Source organism: Pistacia vera, unplaced genomic scaffold (genome assembly GCF_008641045.1).
Source record: "Pistacia vera cultivar Batoury unplaced genomic scaffold, PisVer_v2 Contig212, whole genome shotgun sequence".
Classification (NCBI taxonomy): Eukaryota; Viridiplantae; Streptophyta; class Magnoliopsida; order Sapindales; family Anacardiaceae; genus Pistacia; species Pistacia vera.
In genome coordinates this window covers 2,233,077-2,255,002 of record NW_022196016.1, presented here as the reverse complement: position 1 = coordinate 2,255,002, position 21,926 = coordinate 2,233,077, and the positions used below count along the sequence as shown (strand labels likewise).

At 34.3% G+C, this 21,926-nt stretch overlaps 2 protein-coding genes across 2 annotated transcripts; one reads left to right on the top strand and one right to left on the bottom strand.

Annotated features, from left to right (window-relative positions):
* The first annotated feature begins 639 nt into the window (after nucleotides 1-639).
* LOC116129552 (protein NRT1/ PTR FAMILY 5.5-like) lies at nucleotides 640-1,901 on the top strand. Its single transcript, XM_031415270.1, has 2 exons — nucleotides 640-863; nucleotides 1,082-1,901. The coding sequence occupies exons 1-2, from the start codon at nucleotides 640-642 to the stop codon at nucleotides 1,899-1,901; spliced, it is 1,044 nt and encodes a 347-aa protein (XP_031271130.1).
* Nucleotides 1,902-6,261: 4,360 nt separating this feature from the next.
* Nucleotides 6,262-8,805, bottom strand: LOC116129551. The gene is made up of 6 exons (XM_031415268.1): nucleotides 8,671-8,805; nucleotides 8,060-8,207; nucleotides 7,874-7,953; nucleotides 7,123-7,241; nucleotides 6,949-7,025; nucleotides 6,262-6,545 (listed from the first exon to the last, which is right to left on the bottom strand). Exons 1-6 carry the CDS (start codon nucleotides 8,803-8,805, stop codon nucleotides 6,262-6,264), a joined length of 843 nt encoding a protein of 280 aa, XP_031271128.1.
* Nucleotides 8,806-21,926: the final 13,121 nt, after the last annotated feature.

Below are 21,926 nucleotides of genomic sequence, written 5' to 3'. Positions count from 1 at the left end.
ATCATAAGATATATATAATCTAATTAATCATAAGATTATGAAGAATCTAAAAGCAACACAATTATTGACTGAAGTGTTACTTTTAATACTATTATACCTAAAAATTGCTTAGATTAACCAAAATGTATTTAACATGTCGCAAAATAATAATAAATTATTATCTATTGAATATGCCTGGCACTGGCATGTCCAAGGTAATATGCGTGGACTAATAGAGCCAATGGCTTGTTGCAGGGATTGGCTCTCTTATACATATCGACAATTAAGTACTCTGAGCTGTTCGTAATAATTGGAATATTATTATTAGCAGTGGGTAAAGCTGGATTGGAGGCACTATTGGAATCATTTCTTTCTCATCAATTAAAATTTCACGAACCAGAAACAAACTTCGATGAGAGTAGGGTAAGGACTCGAAAAAATGTGTGGAGTTCGGTGTGGGGGTTTGTTATTGAGTTTTTCCCTGCAGTAGTTGAACTGGAAAAAAAGTATGAGAGTCGACCTAGAACTCAAAAAAGTGTGTGGACAACGGTTTGGATTAGGGCGTGGTTGCTTGTTATCACATTTTCTCCTGCAGTAGTTGCATTCTTATTAGGATTCTTTTTTCAATGGAAAAACAATGTATTGATCGCAACATGGATGATGGGAAGCGCTTGCTTCTTGTTCTGTTACAATACTCATCTGTACCATCCTAAACCTAGAGAATTAGCTGGTGTTGGCAATGGTTTTAGTGTAATTTTCAGTGTCATCAAGGCTTTCGTATTACAAATTTGGATTCTTGGATATCCTACCTCTTCCTATCATCCCGTCGATTATGATAATGACGAAGATAAATTTCAGTTGTCGCCGAAAATCAATTGGCTCAGGTATGTACATCCCTATTTTTTTTATTTTACCATTGGTCTGGTGTATATGTATCTATAACATTGACACAAAGAAAGAACTAGTTATCTATTGAGCTAAATAGAAACCATGGAAACATTAACCCTAAGCCTTCATCTCTCCTCTTTTTTTTTTTTTTTTTTTTTTTTTTTGGTCATTTGTAATTTTTTTTTTTATTAGATAATAATTCTCTGAATCGCAGAGGGCTTGACAAAGTTGCCATTATAGAGTCCTCCGCTCACAGTCAAGAAGAACAGAAGAAGTTTGGCAGGATTTGCAGTGCGTCACAAGTCCAGTTAGTAAAGCGTTTTTTAAGTATGATTCCCATGTGGACTACCATTCTTGTGGTTGGTTTGGTAGTATCAACAGGCGACTCCTTTTTTCCTGAGCAGGGATACAACATGAAGTCCTCAGATTTTATAGTCTCCCTATTTATACTTCAAAGTCTTTCACGGAGAATGGCCTCCTATCTGTTATCTTTATTAATCCACTCAAAGTGGATACCAGAAGCTAAAAAGAAAACGGCTATACAAGTTGGAATTTGGGGTGGAATTGTTTCATCTATACTTTGCTCTTCTATTGCATGGCAGGTTGAGCAGCATCGCAGGGCATTATCAGACATGAATACCATGAGTATATTCTGGCTTTCTCCTCAGTACTTTCTATTAGGTCTCACGGAAGGGCTTGTTGAAACTGGACTAGATGAGTTCACCGTTGAGCAGTTCCAGGATCCATGGAAAGAGTATGCATGCGAAATTACACAGTTCGTTTTTGGGCTTGGAAGTTTCCTTAGCATTCTTTATATTAAAGCAAACGAAAGCTTGTTTCGTGACAGTCTATGGGACGTGTACTACCATCGGCTAACCATTGTCAGTTATGTCAATATGCTTTTCTTTTTTTCCATTATATACATCTTCTACAGATCCAGGTACCCAAATATAAGTGGCGGAACCAGATGTTGGATCATCCCGGCTAAAATTTTCGGAAAAGGAATAAAGGCTAATCTCATCCGCTACCCCTGAGAGATATGAAAGTAAGAAGAACCACGATGATTATTGGAAGCTATTAAAAGCACCATCGTTGTTCAGACATCGTTTACGGAAGTCAATAAAATAGTAGTTAATGACCTTATTAGCCTTTGACTGTTTTGGGCAAGGAAAATGTAATATATGTCTCTCTCTCATTTGTAAATTCCTTTTTACTCTATTATCACATAATTATAGTTTCTTATTTATTTAAATATAAAATAAATTTGGCATGGTAAGACCCCATCTGGTACAACTTATTTGAGTAAAGGTTATTGAAGTAGTGATTTGAAAATGTAGTCTTACTGAGAGATTTATTAGCTGTTTGGTTAAGAGAATATAGAAAGCGTTTCTTAGTATTAATTTACCAAAAAGGGTTTTAATATATAAGAATAAGTTAAGTCTAACCTGTAAAATAGAATAGGATACTTTTGAAATTTCAACAGTTTAAATATCTTATTTAATATATAAAGTAATATGTTGCATACGAGATACTACCACACAACTTTAGAAAAAGTTTTTATGCTTTTAAATAAGTTCTTTTGCTAGCGGATAAGTTTGATCAAACAAATTCTAAAGGTTCATTATGTCTTCCAAATTAGGTATATCGTTTTTTCTATCAATAAATGTTTCTCGCTCCATCAAGATTTATCAGAAAAAAAAAAAAAAAAAAATTATATGTAATTAAGTATTATTTTCAATCATCCTCAAAATAAATTTCTAGTTTCACCCCCTTCTTGTTCACCCATAGAGAAATGATAATCGACCATCTTACAAGTAGTTTAAAACTTGTTTTGTCAAATGTATTAAGAAATAGAATTAAATGTGTGATACACGAAGAAAGTACTATAATTATCAAAACAAACAAAAAATTAATAATATATAAATTTCAAGCAATACATCAAGAAGTTAAGTACTTTTTCGATCAAAATTACCCTTCAACTTAAAACATTTGATGAAAACGTTAAATTAAAATTAAAAATTATTAAGAAAATTCATTTATATTTTTGGTTAATATTTTATGTTTAGATTATTAATATGCCTTCACACATGATAACCTAAAATGTTATGATAATCTATAATGCATGATATGAAGTTTTTTTCTTTATTATTAGATAACCATGACAGTAAAAATATAATTAAATTAGGGGTATTATCACTCGGATAAGTACAAAATGTTAATAAAAGAATACAGATGTAAGATTAAATAGTTTAATTATGAAAAACTTTTAAATGAAACATAAATACAATATTTAGTTTTATTTCTTAACAACAATATCAAAATTTGACTTTTGTTGTGAAATCCCACATCGCTCCGTGTCGGAGGGGGTTGCGTGGATATATGGGGCTATAGGCCTTAACCCAATATAACGCGTTTTGAACATGAAACCTATAAACAAAACCGTGAGGTCTTATAGTACCAAAGTGGATAATATCATGTTGGGTCATTTATAATACGCTATCAGCACAATCGCAATGGGGGTGTGTGTTGTGAAATCCTACATCGCTCTATGTGAGAGGGGGGTACGTGGATATATGAAGCTATAAGCCTTAACTCAATATGACGCGTTTTGGGCCTCCAGCTAGAAATAAAATCATGAGGTCCTGCAGCGCAAAAGTGGACAATATTATGCTGAGCCATTTATAACAACTTTTGAATTGCCACATTAATAATTTTATGAGTTATGAGTAGTATTTTAATAGGATTCATTTAAGACGTTGATAAAAGATATAAAAGACAACACTGCTCATGACAATGTATACGTAAATGTTCTATTTTTTTGCTTTTAAAATAAAGCTTTTATCCACTCAGTGAGATTTGTATATCTTCTCCCTGCTTTCCAAGAAGAAGTTCCATAGCTCGTGCCATTTTTATATATTATTTTTTATGCATCAACTGGGTTGTATATTTATATGCCTAGTTGAATGGCATGTGGGACTGTGTAAATCTTATTTTTTTTAGACCCTATGATATGTTTTTCTAGATTTTGTTGATATGATATATTTGATGAAGGGACGAGAGATCCCATTTGTAGTTTGGGATTGCATTGAGTTATTAGAAGTGAATTATTTTAGTATTTTCGAGGTGGTAAGGTCAGAGGAACGAAAGGAAACTCCATCGAATTTTCTTAGAAAATAAAATTTTATACCTAGTTATGGGACTTATCACTTGGCTAGAATTTAGTACAATGCAAAGTTTTATATTAGACTTTGAGGGAGGATTAAGGATGTTTCCTGTCAGTAAAAATATATATGTTAATAGAAATGTAATGCTACATTATCTTATATACAAGATTTTGTATACAAATATTGTATTAGTGAAAAGAATTATTCAAAATAGATTGAAACCTTACTATACAACTCTAGTTAAACATGTCAATGATTTGAATAAATAAATAAATAAATAGCAAAAGACACTATACAATTCAAAGTAGAAACAATAACTTCTATTTAGAATATATAAATCAAAATTAAAAAATAAAAGATAATCTCAACACTGGGTGAGCTAACAGTCAATCAGGACTTTTGTGTGTATTATTCAAAAAGCCTTAAGTTTGATCCATTTAGACCCCTAATAGGGGTGGCCACTGAGAGATTTATCTGGCTGTTTACTTCAAGGCCTCTGAGGAGTTAGTTGAGGTGTACATAAGCTAACCCAAACACTCTTGATCACTTAAACAACCTCCAATTTGACTACTGTACGCAACACTTAAGTCTAGCAGACGTTTTAAGTAATCTTCTAGTCCTTGAGGTTTGTCACATGCAGTTAACAAAATTTGAGATTATCTCGTTAAAAAAATATTCTTTATTTTGAAGTTATATGGGCACGCTTAGAGCTGGGCAAGGGACCGGTCCCTTGCAGGCCCAGGCCTAGGCCCGTTTGGGACTGGTCCCACTCATGGGCCTGGGACATGAGAAAAATCAGGACCTGGACCAGGCCTTAGGCCTGGTCGGGACTGGTCCCATGGGCCTTGGACAAATTTATTTTCTCCCCTCAATTTTTTTATATTTTGAGGGCAAAATGAAATTTTAGAGGGGGTTTTTAGTATTTTTTAGGGGTAAAATTTATAAATTTTTTAGACCTGGAAGATTTTTTTTTATATAAATTTTGTAAAATTTCATTTTAACTCTCATAATTTATATATATTTAAATTAATAGGGGGTTTTATGTAATTTGATAGGGGACTATATTGAAAAAATATAATTTTTTTTGGGCCCAGGCCTAGGACCAATCCCAGGCCCGGGCCTTGGAGGAGGACCTAGTGGAGGGCCCGGGCCCTCCTCCTTAGGCCTGGTCCCATTTTGGGACCAGGCCTCCTAGGTCTGATCCTCTCAAGGACCGGTCCTAGGACCGGGTTTTAGAGCTGGGCTTTTGGGCCCGATCCCAAATGCCCAGCTCTAGGCATGCTTAGTAATTAAATAACGATTCTTTGATTTTTTATTTCTATTCATTTTTCGAGTTATTTGATTTTTTAAAATTTTTTTTTTTTTTTTTTTTTTTTTTTTTTTTTTTTTTTTTTTGCTTTTTGCTATGTTGGAAGACGAAAAACTTATAATAATATTTCCTTCGACTAAAACCGAACGCTCCTCGACCTTGTAAAACAGATTTCCTACCCATTAAATAAAAATCATCGTTTAATTGGATAACTGTGTTGACCACAGTCAACATAATTTTGTCCAGTGAAAATGTTGGGGAATTTCAGCCTCTTGCTTATATACGTATATGTACTTTACAGAACTTGTCGTTAAATCTTGGCCCTAATAAAAGACGGGTTAAAGAGAGGAACCGAAGAGAAAAAGAAAAAAGGAAAAAAATTTGTAGCAGTTTCTGTATCTTGCAACATACTGAAATGGTCTTCATTAGCCAAGAACAATTGATGAGACAGAACTCGTTCAACCCCGTGATGCTTATGGACATCTTCTCCAAGTTCATAATCTCGGCAAGCTATCGCATTCTTTCTCGTATGGAAGTGGCACTTGTCTTAGGTAACAGTACTGGACATCAAGTAATTTAGTAAATTATATATCAATTGTGTTCGTCTTTTATCACTTCTACTCTATCATCACCACCACCACCACGTACAGCACCTCCACCACCACTATCACTGGTTCACAGTCACATGGCCACCAATATTATTCCACCGCTAAGTCTTCTTTGCCTATATCTTTGCTTAAATAAAAATGGCTCCAAAGCCCAAATTGAGAATAATAACGGTTATTTTAATTTTTAGTCTTGGTGTTCGCCTACAAATTGGAAGACTATGCTGTAGTGTGTCTTATTATCACATACTTCATCGAGACAACTGATTATCATATCATGAAAGTTGCGGTATTGACCAGCATTCAGGAGGCAATATCAGAGTGTCTGAGAATTATTGCGGATGTCTAATCTGGGATGATCTTGATTGATCAAACAGAGACCATATAAACTAAATATGTAGTAAAAAGAAAATTTCATTTTGGAGCTTATATATAGATGAATGTTCAAAAAATTTCTGCATTTGTAACTTACTTTGATGAACTTATGAATTCTCACCGCTCTAATTATCCACAGGTAGATGCCACCAACAATGATTGGTTCAAGTTCAATATGATACTCATAGAAACCAGAGAGCTGGAGATGTTGTTTGTTGATAGGAGCTAAGGTGGCATAGAGATTACAGGATGCAGCCTAGCTGCATCAAACAATACAAAATTGACTAACATTTCCATGCTTGATGCTTTTGAAAGACTAGGATCCATGGATCTAAAGCGCTTACTGTCATGCATTTCTTTAAATTTTGCACCAAGGCAATCAGACATTAATTTCAGTCACATTAGTCAGGATCATATTCAAAAAAATTACAACAATCAATCTTATCAGTGCCAATGCCAACAGAGGAGGACTAACAATACCATCAAGCCAAAAGAATCAATGACACACCAATACTACAAATAATACACATTTTGCAGTCCTGCTAACAATAATGAACTCTGTGTAACTAACCCCAGCAATGCAACTTTGAATTACTCAATGAAAATTTCAGTTTTTCGATGGTAGTACCTTTTCCAGGAACAATTACGACAGAAGCAGATTTACAATTGTGGAAGCAATACTCACTCACACTTCCCTGCAGTACACTGCACAAAAATCCAACAACATACAAGAGAAGCACTACCACAGTAAGATAAGGCATTACCACAGTAAAAATAAAACATACTAACACACAGAAAGAACCTTTGCATTAAGCTTCTGCCTCGGATACCCATAACCACAGCTGCAGCCTTCATCCTTTCAGCTTCCTTGCAAATTACCTTACCTGCTTCACCTTGCACAATCCGAGCCTCGGTCATCACCTGGCCCCTGTCAATTACAATAATTTAATGCTAACTCTTCTCATAACACCTTGCATTGATTCTCAAAGTTACAATACTACACAACAACCATATGAAGGTTTAATATAAACTAAAACATCCTTCTCTCTCATTTATTGTATTCACATTTTTATTTTCACTCTTTCCATTCATTTTGTGACACATCAATTCATGTTACTAAGTTCTTTAAAAGCTAATCATATACTAATTTAAAATTTATATTGCAGTGCATGATCGAGGGAATTATAATCCTGTAACTGTACTGTATATCAATGAAGAAGCAAACTTTACAAATATGGAGTTGCAACATATATACAAAGCTAAGAACAAGGACCCAGAAGTCTTTCAGCAGCTCATTGTTTGCATTGATGCAGGCTTCAAATCAAGTAATTTTGGATCAAGCCTAGTACTGCTATTTGATTTTTTTTCATTTGACCTATAAAGGATATCATCAGTTGATCCACTTCATTAAACTAACATAAACAGAAACTCCAACTAATTTTAGAAATCAAACAAATTCTAGCAGATTTTCTTTTTTAACATCTCTCAAACAACAACGGATGAAGTTCACAAAAGACTATTAAAAAAGAAAATCAAATCAATCACTGACTTACCATAGCAACTTCAAGAGCCTCTAGAGCAAGGTTCTGCATGAGCTCCCGGCTGGCCTCATAAACAATCTCGTTATTCACAGCTACAAGAACAAACCCACCAAAACCCACATAGCAAAATTCAATCTTTCATCAAAATCCACAAACTACACGACCAAACAAATAACAAAAAAAGGTATGGTTTCATACTTGAAACTGCATGAACAAGATGGATGGTGTCAGCAAGCCTGCAGAGATGAATGAGGGCCCAATCAAAAGCATGCTTGCTGTTAGGACCATGATCAACGGCTATTAATATGTCTCTGCCTCTCCTTCTCTCGCCCGTCTCTCTCTCCAGCTGTAAACTTCTTCATCTTCCTTCACCGGTTCCATTGTTCAGTTTGAAAGCAAACTATTTTACGAAATTTCAGACAAAAAAAAAAAAAAAAAATCTTGTTTTTATTTTTTAATCATATGGTCTCTTGATGGTTGATATAAAGCAGGTTGCAAAGTTGAAATTCTACACGTGTAGTAAAAAAAAGGCTGGGGATGGAAATTGGAATGTTATGCAGATGGGCCGAAATGGGCCCATCCATGAAGGGTTGGTGGTCAGTTTTCTGACAGCAAAGTTTGATTCCATTACTTTACAAATAGCGAGCCTTTACCGTTTAAAAACAGCCATAATATGGAGATGAACTCAGTATGCAGATGTTTCACTCTTTATTTGCATAAAACATGAATCTCGTTATTCACAATGACAGAAATAAACCCACCAAAAACCACAAACAAAATTCAATCTCTCATAAAAAACAACAAACTACACGACCAAACAAATGAGAAAACAAGTCCGGCTTCATACTTGAGACAGCATGAACAAGATGGATGGTGTCAGCTACCCTGCACAGGTGGATCACCGGGGCGGCCCAATCAATATGCATTCTTGCCGTTGGGTCCATGATTCTTCTTGACAAAGACACAAGTAATAGAGAAATTACATGCGCTACCTACGGCTACTCATCAAAGCGCAGAAGAGCGAGGCATCCGAAATGTTCTGATCTCATATCCGATAAAATTACGAATATAATAAAACCTCAGCAAAACACATTATAAATACGATTCTACCAAAACTTAAAAAAAAGCATCACTTTCTATCATATAATTGATTGCCTGGGAAAAAAAAAATATTAAAACCATACAAGAATCTGAAACAAAGAAAAGGAAAATTGGAAAAGGAGAAGAGAGTTAATATTCAAGTGAAGACGGAGGATAAAATTCATATCCTTTTCTTTTATGATACATAATTACATATAACAGGGTACATAATTACATATAATTACATATAAATGTTCTCAGATTTTGCTACTAAGACTGTTACAAAATTGTGACAACTCATACCTAGCAGTGCAACTATAAAATTTTTGCCCAGAAGTAAGTGTTAAAGGAAGGACTAACCCAACAGCAAAGCTCATGCTGTTAATCTCTTGTCCTTAATTTTTTTCTTTTCAGCATTGGAAATAACCACGGCCTCCTAAAAGGAAACCAAATTACCTGTCAGAATTGTTGTATTTACTTCCTCCTGTGCCTGCCCTTGAGTTTCTTGATTTTTATTTGAGACTTGTAAACACCGTAGCTGCCCAATGTGAAGCTACCTCCAGCATTGAAGTTTAAACTACCAGAAGCCTGAAATGGAGAAGGGTTCTGGGGGGTGGCTAGACTCTGTTGGCTTCCAACTTGGAAAGGATTTGCTCTTGATGGAGTTGTTGAACCAAAGACAAAGCCAGTCGAAGGTGTCATGGGTTGTTGACCAAATATTGGAACTGCAGGTGTGGCTGCCTGAACTGTGTCCTCAGCCATGCTGTCTTCCATACCCTCTTGATCATTATTATTATTTGAGGGAGTAGAACCAAATGTAAACACAGAACCCGCATTACCAGAGGCAGGTTGTGATGAGGTGGCTGCTGCAGCTGAAGAAAACGGAAAACCGGAACTTGATGTGGTATTCGTGGATGACCCACACAAAGGAGCACTGATAGTAGCAGCAGACGAAGCTGTTGCTCCAAACAGAAACCTAGTTGAGGCTAGTTGAGGGAGATGAAGAGTTGAATTTTGAAGCAAATGAGGGAGTCTTAGGAGCTTGCCAACTGGAACCAAATACATCGTTGGTAGAGCCACTGGTGGAGCTGATTGAGTTGGCCTCTGACGAAGAAGTGGAATTCAATCCAAATGTAGGAGTTGAACCAAAAGGTTTAGCCACAGAAGTTGAGGAGCCATATAAATAACTGCCATAGGAAAAGGCGGGATTCCCAGCCAACCCAAATGACGTAGATGACGAAATTGATCCAAATTGATTAGGCGTGCTCTGAGTTGAAGTTGCAAGAACAGTTGCATTAACAGATGCCTGAGCACTTCCAACACTAAAAGGGTTAGAAACTTGAGCCTGGTTGGTAGAAGCTGAAGAAGTAGCTCCGACACTGAATCCAAAGATGCTACTTCCAGTGCTTGGGATTGAAAGATGTACAGCCAAAAATACTACTTCCTGTGCTAGCAATAGGTGGAGTTACAGCACCAAAAATGCTGCTTCCAGTGCTTGCCGATGGCTTACTGCCAAAAATGCTACATCCAGTGCTTGCCGATGGCGTAGGCATGCCAAAAATGCTACTTCCAGTGCTTGCCGATGGTGTACTGCCAAAAATGCTACATCCAGTGCTTGCCGATGGCGTAGGCATGCTACCGAAAATGCTACTTCCAGTGCTTGCCGATGGCGTACTGCCAAAAATGCTACATCCAGAGCTTGCCGTTGGCGTAGGCATACTGCCAAAAATGCAACTTCCTTAGCCAATTGCTGCCGACGATGTGCATCTAGAAGTGCTACTTCCTGTGCCTGCAAAAGTTGATGTCCCACACAAAAAGCATGGTGGTGGAATTACCACAGTTGGGCTCCTTGATCTCCGGTTAGTGAGGCCTCTGCCTCTCCTTCTCTCTCGATCTCTGCTACTGGCACCTTTGGTTTTAAAGGCGGTAACTTCATCTCTCTCTTTCTCTAGCTCTACGTACACTTCTGCATCTTCCTTCACCGGTTCCATTGTTCAATATGAAAGCAAACTATTTTACGAAATTTCTTGTTTTTATTTATTCTTGTTATGTTTAGATTTCTGATACTTTGTTGATGTAAGATGTTAAGGTTGGTGGTGGAAATTTGAGTCATGACTTGGAAAACATGCTCACGTTTCAAAAACAAAAGCTTGATTTCTTTCTTTACGAAGAGCCTTTAGAGTTCATTATCTCTTCTTCTTTTTCTTTCCTTTATTTTTTCTTCACCACCCCCTTCTTCTTTTCTTTATCTCCTCTTTTTCTTTTCTTCATTTCTTCTTTTTCTTTTTCTTTTTCTTCTTCTTCACCGAGTTGACCCTTCATAGCCTAAAGGAGTTCAGATGGCGTCACGGTTTAGGTCCTCGTTTGATGCATTTCTGAAACTATGGGGGACATTTTTAACAAAATCTACATAGTTCCCCCACAAACACATTTATTAAAACTGTGGGGACCAAAGTAAAGTGATTTACTCTCCTGTTAGAAGCCACTCTCTGAGATTTATATGCTCAGTCTTTTCCCAACATTTTCCCCCACTTTCCATGTAGCTCCATAGTTCGTCATGGAGTCCAATTTTTTTGTCTCGGGGTGGAACATAAGAAGCCAATCCATAGTCATTATAGTTTTATCACATGCTATTTCCATTAGTATATATTATTTTTTATCATCACATGGGTTTTACAAACTGATGTGGCACATGACATGGGATTCACAATATTTAATATTATATAAGTGTCATTTGGGCCCACATGCCACATGGTGCTGATGTGGTATGCCACGTCAGTTTATATGCATACTTGCTTGTCGTGTGTGTATGACTTTTTAATAATACTTTGTTAGTTGGATTAAGTGATTGACTCAGAATTTTCAATAAGAGTCTTATATCTAAATATGATAAAAAAAAAAATCATAGTTTAAAATTTAGAATAATATATGATAACTAAAAGTTCATATAAAGTGATAATAATTATTACATTCTATTGAAAAATTCTTTGAATTTGTTTTTTTTATAAAAATAAAGATGTCAATTAATAAGTTTTATGGAGAGCAAAACTAATAAACAAAAAAAAAAAAAAAATTATATATAGAGAGAGAGAATTTTATCACAATTATGACTATGTTAAAGTTCATTATTTACAATTTCTGTTAAATAAAAAAGTATTAGAGTTAAAAAACCTGAAGATTGATAGTAATTTTAAGAGGGCACAAATGTAATAGAACAAAAATACCTAGGATTAATATGGTCAACGGCTATTAATTTATTTTTTTTATGTTTTGTTTTCGGGAAGTGTTTTTAGCCCCTGTCAAATTGATCAGTGTGCCCCACTTTTAATTACTTTTTTGTTTTAACAATTTTAACCTTGATGGAAATTACTAGAAATAATATAATAATTTATAATTTATAATTTAGTTTTGATTTTTAACTTTTAATTATTAGTAATGAACGGTACTGGTCAATTAGATAGTGCTAAAAATCACTTCCCGTTGTTTTCTTATGGTTTGTTGATGGAAACTGAAATGGTATGCGGATGGGCCGATTTATGAATGGTTTGTGGTGGAAATTTGAGTCATGAATCCAAAAGAAGAAGTTTGATTTCTTTCTTGAGAAAATGACATATTCCCACCCGAGGTTTGGCAAAATCCTACTTTGATATCTTTGATTACATTTATTCCAGATTCTCACCCTTAAACTAATGATGTTTTCTTTATTGTAACAGATTCTCAAATTTTCCTTATAGTGTGGCGCACGTTAAAGTGTATCGACGCTTTTATTGATAGAAGATGGACTCATATTAGAAAAAAGCAGCTCACGTTAGTAGTGTCCAAGCCAACGATTTTTGGCTTTTTTCAGCCAATTCCAAAGTCTAAAATAACTTCTGAAACCACCATTAGACTCCTCACAATCTCTCCTACGAAACCCATAGCTTCATTTGCTAACCTCACTCACTGTTTTCGACCACCACCAATAGTAACTAAAAATGTTAGTTTAAGGGTAAAAATCTGGAATAAATGCAATCAAGGGTATTAATTTAAGATTTTGCTAAACCTCGAATGGGAATATATCTTTACTGGCTCTTTCTTTTACAAATAGCCTTTAAAGTTCTCTTTGTTAAAAGCAGCCAGAGACTTTTTCCGCAGATACCTTTGTTTCCACAAAACATGAATCGCATTTGATACATTCTTCAACAACTAGTTTAACCAATTAAGATTCCTAGGATGCTTTTGGCATGTTTTCAGGTTTTCATCTTTCCCAATTTCTTCGTAAAATATGAAATATATATTAAAAGCTTGCTTATAGACTTTTGAATGAGACTTTGTTGTTGGATTATATTCTTGTCGGGCGTCTAAGACCCTGTGATATGATTTTCATATATTTGTTTATATGATATATTTGATATAGGGAGGACAGGTTCTGTTTCTAGTTTGCATTGCATTGAGTTATTAAAAGTGTTTATTCTAGAGTCTGTACTTGACTGAACTTATTTTACAGATCAAAAGAACTTATTTGAAGTCATAAGCATTTTAAAATTATTTTAGGTTGTTTAGTTGTAATTCAAAAGCATTTATAATATAAAATAAAATAAAATAAAGCTATTTTATGTAGACGGTTACAAAAAGGGGGGTCTGATCCTATGAGGTTGAGGTCACTAGCAATCCTTGCACCTGCACCTGCACACACAAAGAAACAAGCGTAAAGTGAATAGGAAATGTCAGGGTGGTGTTTGTTATAGGGGTGTTCGGTTCCGGGTATCCTACACTTTTTGAAGGAATCGGAATCGATGGTTCCTTGAAATTTGGAACCAGAACCGGAACCGACGATTCTGGTGCCTAGGTACCCAGAACTAGAACCTATAACAACGGTTCCGGTTCCTAGGTACCCAGAACCAGAACCTATAACAACGGTTTAGGTTCCGATTCTGGGTACCCTGTAAAATTACAATGACCCCCCAAAAGTTTTTAAAATGGCAAAAAAAACCCTTAAAAACTTACAAATACCCCCCCACCTGGCACTTGTTAACAAAAATAAAATTACAAATTATAAATTCAAAATGACAAACTCCATTACTTTGTAAAGATAGATTCTCAAAAGTCAAACCAACTTACTTTAAATGTTATGAAATATAAATATAAATGTATTCAAATTACTTTTTCTACAAAAGTTTTTATTAACCCCCCTAATATTTAAGTTTATTTTATATTAGTCTCTGTTCCTGGTTCCTGGTTCTGGTTCTAATTCCTAACTATAGGAACTGGAACCGGAACCGTACAGTAACGGTTCCAAAAATTTGGAACCGGAACCAAACCCAGGGTAACCACCGGTTCCGGTTCCAACCGATTCTTTTGAACACCCCTAGTTTGCTATAGGCACTTCGATGCTCAATTTAGTAAGGTTGAATGAGGCTAATTTAGTGAAGGTAAGGGAAAATGAGGGTTACCGGAAGTTTAGTTGAAGACTAGAACTACAACAGTGGTGTATAACTCTCAAGGGTGAGAACTAGGGGGTTTGAAGGTGTAATGTTGAACAAATTATGAGATGGCAGATCTTTGTTTATATAGCAGTTGTAGGATCTTCGAATCCTAGTAGGACTATTAGTCCATAATGGTTGTGGTTTGGTGAATAGGAAAGTCTTCAATTCACTTACCTTAGTAGGGGAAGGAGTCCCATTTCATCTAAGATCGGAATTTTAGACAAATTAGGATGTAGGCGGATCTCTTCAAGAGAATCCGGATAGTACTGAAATAGGAAGTAGATGGCCTTAGGGTCTAAGTAAACCCTAGGTTCTGTAGATGATCCTAAATCAATGGGTCTAGGTCTGGATAAACAGATGGTGAGGTCTGAGTGAATCGAGGCCTTAGTGATTGGTTTCAATCTGTAAGCAATCTGGAGGGTGCAATGGGTTGGCCCATTACGTGAATTCTATTATGGGCCCAACCGTAATTGGGTCATGGTTCTGAGCCCCGTTGATGGTGTTTTGTTTTGGGCCCACTGAGACCGAAGACATTTTTTGGCCCTAACATTTTATAACTAAAAGTTCATATAAAGTGATAATAATTATTACATTCTATTGAAAAATTCTTTGAATTTGTTTTTTTCTATAAAAATAAAGATGTCAATTAATAAGTTTTATGGAGAGCAAAACTAATTAAAAAAAAAAAAATTATATATAGAGAGAGAATTTTATCACGATTATGACTATGCTAAAGTTCATTATTTACAATTTCTGTTAAATAAAAAAGTATTAGAGTTAAAAAACCTGAAGATTGATAGTAATTTTAAGGGGGCACAAATAACTAGGATTAATATGGTCAACGGCTATTAATTTATTTTTGTTATGTTTTGTTTTCGGGAAGTGTTTTTAGCCCCTGTCAAATTGATCAGTGTGCCCCACTTTTAAATACCTTTTTTGTTTTAACAATTTTAACCTTAATGAAAATTACTAGAAATAATATAATATTTTATATTTTATAATTTTGTTTTAATTTTTAACTTTTAATTATTAGTAATGAATGATACTGATCAATTAGATAGTGCTAAAAATCACTTCCCTTTGTTTTCTTATGGTTTGTTGATGGAAATTGGAATGGTATGCGGATGGGCCGATTTATGATGGAAATTTGAGTCATGAATCCAAAAGAAAAAGTTTGATTTCTTTCTTGAGAAAATGACATATTCCCACCCCCAGGTTTAGCAAAATCCCAATTTGATATCTTTGGTTGTATTTATTCCAGATTTTCACCTTTGAAGTAACAATATTTTCTTTATTGTAACAGATTCCTAACTTTTCCTTGTAGTGCGGCGCACGCTAAAGTGTATCGACGCTTTTTTTTTTATAGAAGATGGGCTCATGTTAGCAAAAAACGGCTCATGTTAGCAACATCCAAATCGATGATTTTTGGCTCTTTAGGTTGATTCCAAAGTCCAAAATCACTTCCGAGACCACCGTTTGACTTCTCACAATCTTCCCTACAAAACCCATACCTTCACTGGCCGACCTCACTCACTGTTTTCGACCACCACCAATAGTCACTAACAATGTTAGTTTAAGGATGAAAATCTGGAATAAATGCAACCAAGGGTATTAATTTGGGATTTCGTTAAACCTCGAAATTTAAAGTTTTGTTTGTTAAAAGTAGCCACATACTCTTTCTGCAGATACCTTTGTTTCCACAAAACTAGAATCGCATTTGATACATTCTTCGACAAATAGTTTAACCAATTAAGATTCCTAGGATGCTTTTGGCATGTTTTCAGATTTTCATCTTTCCCAATTTCTTCGTAAAATATGAAATATATATTAAAAGCTTGCTTATAGACTTTTGAATGAGACTTTGTTATTGGATTATATTCTTGTCGTGGGTCTATGACCCTGTGATATGATTTTAATATATTTGATATAGGGACGGGAGGTTCTATTTCCAGTTTGGGTTGCACTGAGTTATTAAAAGTGTTTATTCTCGAGTCTCTACTTGATTGAACTTATTTTACAGATCAAAAGAGCTTATTTGAAGTCATAAGCATTTTTAAAAATATTTTAGGTTTAGTTTAATTTAAAAGTGTTTATAAAATTAAAAAAAAAAAAAAAAAAAGCTATTTTATGTAGACGGTTACAGAAAGCACGGTCAGATCTAGTGAGGTTGAGGCCACTAGTAATCCGTTGCACCTGCACATACAAAGAAACAAACGTGAAGCGAATAGGAAACACCAGGGTGGTGTTTGCTGTAGGCACTTCAATGCTCAAGTTAACAAGGCTAAATGAGGCTAATTTAGTGTGGGTAAGGGAAAGAGAGGGTTACCAGAAGTTTAGTCAGAGACTAGAACTACAATAGTGGTGTATAGCTCTCAAGGGTGAGAACTATGGGGTTTGAAGGTGTAATGTAGAACAAATTATGAGAGGACAGACCTTTGTTTATATAGCAGTCGTAGGATCTTCGAATCCTAGTAGGACTATTAGTCCATAATGGTTGAGGCTTGGTGAATAGGAATGTCTTAATTCACTTGCCTTAGTAGGGGAAGGAGTCAAATTTAGTCTAAGATTCGAATCTTAGACGAATTAGGATGTAGGTAGATCTCTTCAAGAGAATCTGGATAGTACTAAAATAGGAAATAGATGGCCTTAGGGTCTAAACCCTAGGTTCTGTAGGTGATCCTGGATCAATGGGTATGGGCTCGGATAAACTAATGGTGAGGCCTAAGTAAATCAAAGACTTAGTGATTGGGTTCAATCTGTAAGCAGTCTGGTGGGTTCAATGGGCTAGCCCATTATGTGAATTCTATTGTGGGCGCAACCAGAATTGGGTCATGGCTCTGAGCCCCATTGATGGTGTTTTGTTTTTGAGTCCACTGAGGTCGAGGACATTTTTTTACCCTAACATTTTATAACTTATGGAGAAGCTCAAAATCTTTTAAGCTATTTTTAAACTTAATTAAGGTGTTGAAAATTTTAAAATATCATTACTCAATTTAATAAATTAATTTGACTTGATCTATTCTTATATATTAAAGATCTTTTAGGTAAATTAATACCACAAAGCCCTTTTACAAACAATAAATTTTTTATAAAAGCTGTATTTTCATTTTTCATGAGCTCTATTTGAATAACCATACCAAACTGACCCTAGACATTTGCAAGGTGATAAGGTCAGGAAAATAAAGGAACCTGTAGAGTTTTCTAATATCTTTTATTAAAATATATTTAAAAAAATATATAATGTTATATCTAATTATGGGACCTATCACCTGGCTAGAACTAATGTATAATGTTAAATGCTTTAATCTTTCTGGCAAGAATCCAACTGTTACTAAAACATTATATTGGGCTCAAACTACCTAAGGCAAAATTTAAGGATAAAATTGTATTTTTCCCAAGCTGAGTACATTGAACCAAATTGTTTAACCCTGTGAAGTTAGCACAGCACATCTGGTACACTCGGTTTCAGAAACTATCAACTTTCCACCCTTCAGCAGTCTCTGTCTAGATGAATTCTCCGTGACCAACTTTGATAGATCAAATACTTTTTTAACCCTTAAAAATATGGCAGAATGAAGTTTGGCTAATGAACATTTTCCCACCTATTGTCAATCTTTGTTAATGGAATCTATTAACTGACGGGGTAAAGCTACGAAAAGACTATAATATCTTTTATTATTTGACTTTACAATTTTGAACGAGGCTGAATAATATTTTCCCACCAAACTTTAACAATGAATGTGAAATAGGAAGGCGAGACCACGCAGCATAAAAGACTTGTGCAAAGTTCCTTTTCTTTTTTCAACAGATCTAGCAAGAAAAGAGTTCACCTTGAGAAATTATCAATTAGATGACCTAGAATCAACCACACTGCAATCAATTGAAAGACAACTGATAAACTGGACCTTTCTCTTCCTCTTGTATTTTTCCGCATATTATATCTGAATGCTTCCAATTGTTTATATACTTACAATCTGAAATTGACTTGGTAATCCAAGTGACTTTTCAACGTTACATCTACACAACCACCATGGGGTAGCTTGATAGTAAAAAGGCAAAGGAGGATTTCTTGGCCTTTCGAGTTTGAGTCCTCCAAGACACTAACAAGATGGTCATTATACCTCTTATCTGACTTGTAGTTCTACGACGTCAAATGATTAGTTGATGTATGTGTAAGTTAGCCCTGACACTCTCTGTGATTAAAAAAAATATATACGTATATACACCTTTCAAGTAACCATAAAGAAACACACATTACTGCAATAGCATTTACTCTATATAGAATAGCATATGGAAGTAAAAATAATTTTAACAGCTTAATTATTCTAGTCTTATGGTAATAAATGGACATTGTGGAAAAGAATAATTACGTGGCTAGCTCTGTACAAGAGCCCGCAAAATGATTTAGCAGTGAAACCAAATTAAACTAAGTAACTATTAAATACATTAATTACAGAGATTTCGAAATAATAATTTACCTCTTAAGATTTTGATATTTAGTTTAATAAATCAAGGGTGAATATTATTTGAAGGGGAATTTTATTCAATAAAATCTGAGGGAAATTGCACTAAACCCTTAAAATTTAAAATTATCTCCAAATTGATTTACTTCTTTTTTCTTTAAAAAAAAACTCACAATCTTGGAATTTTAGGGTATTAGAAAACAACATCACTACATGCACAAAAAAATCTTACAAAGTGATGTAGCAAAAAATGAATGGAAGAGTGATTATAAAAAGTTAAATTCATTATATTCATATTTCCATCTATTTTTTGCCACATTATTTTGTATAGAAATCTTTGTAAGACTTTTTCATAATGTAATATTAGTATTACCCGTTACAAAATGGGTTTTAACTTTTATATGCAAGTCCATCTTCACAAAGTGCTCAAGCTCAAACTAATCATAAAAAATGAGAAAATATGTGTGAGAGAATAGGGTTGAATAACTTTTATTGGGTGATCTGATGGTAAAAAAACAAAAATACTTTAAGTTTACATAATTTTTTGAATTTGAGTTCTTCTAACTGTTAACAGAGATGAGTACTAAAACTTGTATCTATGATAGTTTTAATATCCCTAAAGATTAATTGAGTTAGTCGTGAACTGGTCCACCCGATTATTAAAAAAAGAAAAAGAGAAAAAAGGAGTAAAGAGTGGGGTTTGGACTTTGGAGTTTTGCTAGAATATGCTGGCCCGTTACCCCCTTCTTTCTAACTCTAAACAACGAAGATTCGTCTCCCCTTCCCACGGGTGGGCCCTGCCACCAATAAAAGAAAAAACTCATTTGGCTTTCCTCTCTTTCTGAGGCGTGTAGTTCCACGAGTCAAGCGGCCCACGTGTTCGCAAAGTCAAAAAAGTAACCAATCAGAGATTAGATATATTATTTTATTTTATTTTTCTGAGTCAGTCAATCAAATATATTTTGGATGGGTTTGGTTTATTATTTTGGATATGATTTTGGAGATAGTATTGGATAATTGAATATGGGAGTATTAGGAGGTAAAATTTAAAAATTTATAAAAAAAACCCCTTAAGTTTGCTAATTTAATAAATACCCCAATATGTAAAATGATAAGAAGACTCCCCACCACCTGCAGTGCCAGATTCCGGCTACCATCATCGGAATCTGGCCGAAAAATTGCATAACCACACATACTAGCCGGATCTGGCCGGTATGGCGTCACTATGGCCTTTTTCAGCCAAATCCACCACGGATCTGGCCGGAAAAGGTCAGATCTACGGCCATATGTGGCTGTCAATGGTCGGAAAAGGCCAAAGGCTGTCAGCAACGACCAAATATATGACCGTCGTTGACTGTCAATGACGGCAATTTTTTTGGCCATCACTGACGGTTAGATCTGGCCTTTTCCGGCCAGATCCACTGTGGATCTGGCTGGAAAAGGCCAGATCGGTGAATTACCGACCAGTTCTGATCGGTAATTCACCATTGTGGTAGATTCCGGCTACCATCAACAGTGGTTGCTGGAATCTGGCAAGTATGAGTCACGGGAGTATTTTTGTTAATTTTTAAACTTTTTTTAGAGAGTATTTAATGAAATTAATAACCTTATAGGGTTTAAAAGTAATTAAAAAAATAAGGTAATATTTTTGGAATAATATGCCAAATATTATTTAGAGAATAAGATTAGAAATATGGATAAAAATAATAAACCAAATACACCTTTTATTTTTATCTAAGTATCCAAACTAGTTTGCATAGAGTGATAAAGTCTACCGTCAGATAAATCTCCTTAATTACCACCTATATAATCAATTTGGGTGAATAAAACTCAAATCTCTTTAATAATAAATTCAAAAATCTTAATTGACGGCTGAGCCACTCCGGTGGCAGTGCGTCAATCAGATATTTCACCACTGTTTTTCTGCTATGTGATTCGAGATTTGTTCTCTGGGCTGGTTGTTTATTTTATTTCACATACTAGAAGATAAGGGAAAGATATACATTTATTAAGTAGTTTTCTCTCATAACATTGATGAGCATAAATTTTATCATTACATCATCCTTGCTAGCAATAATTATAATCTTATTATGTTTATTCTGAATTTGAAATGTTGGCAATGTATAAGCGAAATTAAATAATTACTAAATATATAAAATATTCAATATGAAAAGTAAGGAAGATAAGATGATGATATATCTAAAATTTTAATGTTCATTGATTATATTTCATTGATTATATATATATATATATGTATATATATATATATATATATATATATATTTTATTTAGAAGACTACCAAGTTTTGATATTGACAAATATATATAAATATTATTACAATGACAAGGTATCAAATCTTTTATTTTTTGTTTCTTATATAAAAGTAATTATGTTATGATATAATTATGTTTGACGGTGTATTGATACTATTAGATCTAAATTATAAAATATCATCTTAATTATATAAGATTGAATCCAATAGTGGATGAGTATGATTTTTAATAAAATTAATATCAAGACATCTTGATCAGATAAGAGAATAATGATATATTAATTATTTTATATCAAGACATTCTGATATTAATTTTATCATGATAATACTTAATTTACTATTGGATTTATCTTATTAGACTCAAATGGTATTTTATAATTTGAATCCATATATATATATATATATATATATATATATATATATATTCATGGTGAAACCAACTAAAACATTCTTAATTTTACGCCATGGAATGATAGAAATGGAAGTAATGTACTTGGATAGAGACTAAACCAACTAAAACATTAAATTATTTTTGTGGTCATCACTTTAACTTTGGTCGCATGCATCAATTTGCTTTCCACCGCACAATGAAAAATGATGATATATATCTGTTAGAGAATCTTAAACTGTGTGCTCTGTTCAATTATTGATGATGAAAGACAAAGACTACAACTTCAATGGTTATTACTTTATTATAAGGTCTGGCAATGTCCATTTTTATATTATTGATTGTGGAATTTACATTTTACACCTTCTACTTTTGGCACAATATTCAAGATAGTGT

Excerpts from the sequence above, each read along its gene's own strand:
- LOC116129552 (XM_031415270.1), top strand. The coding sequence starts at position 640 with ATGGGAAGCGCTTGCTTCTTGTTCTGTTACAATACTCATCTGTACCAT. Across the intron at positions 864-1,081 it reads CCGAAAATCAATTGGCTCAG|AGGGCTTGACAAAGTTGCCA; the intron begins GTATGTACATCC and ends TCTGAATCGCAG.
- LOC116129551 (XM_031415268.1), bottom strand. The coding sequence starts at position 8,805 with ATGGACCCAACGGCAAGAATGCATATTGATTGGGCCGCCCCGGTGATC. Across the intron at positions 7,954-8,059 it reads TCTTGTTCATGCAGTTTCAA|CTGTGAATAACGAGATTGTT; the intron begins GTATGAAACCAT and ends TTGTTCTTGTAG. Across the intron at positions 7,242-7,873 it reads AGGCTCTTGAAGTTGCTATG|GTGATGACCGAGGCTCGGAT; the intron begins GTAAGTCAGTGA and ends GACAGGGGCCAG.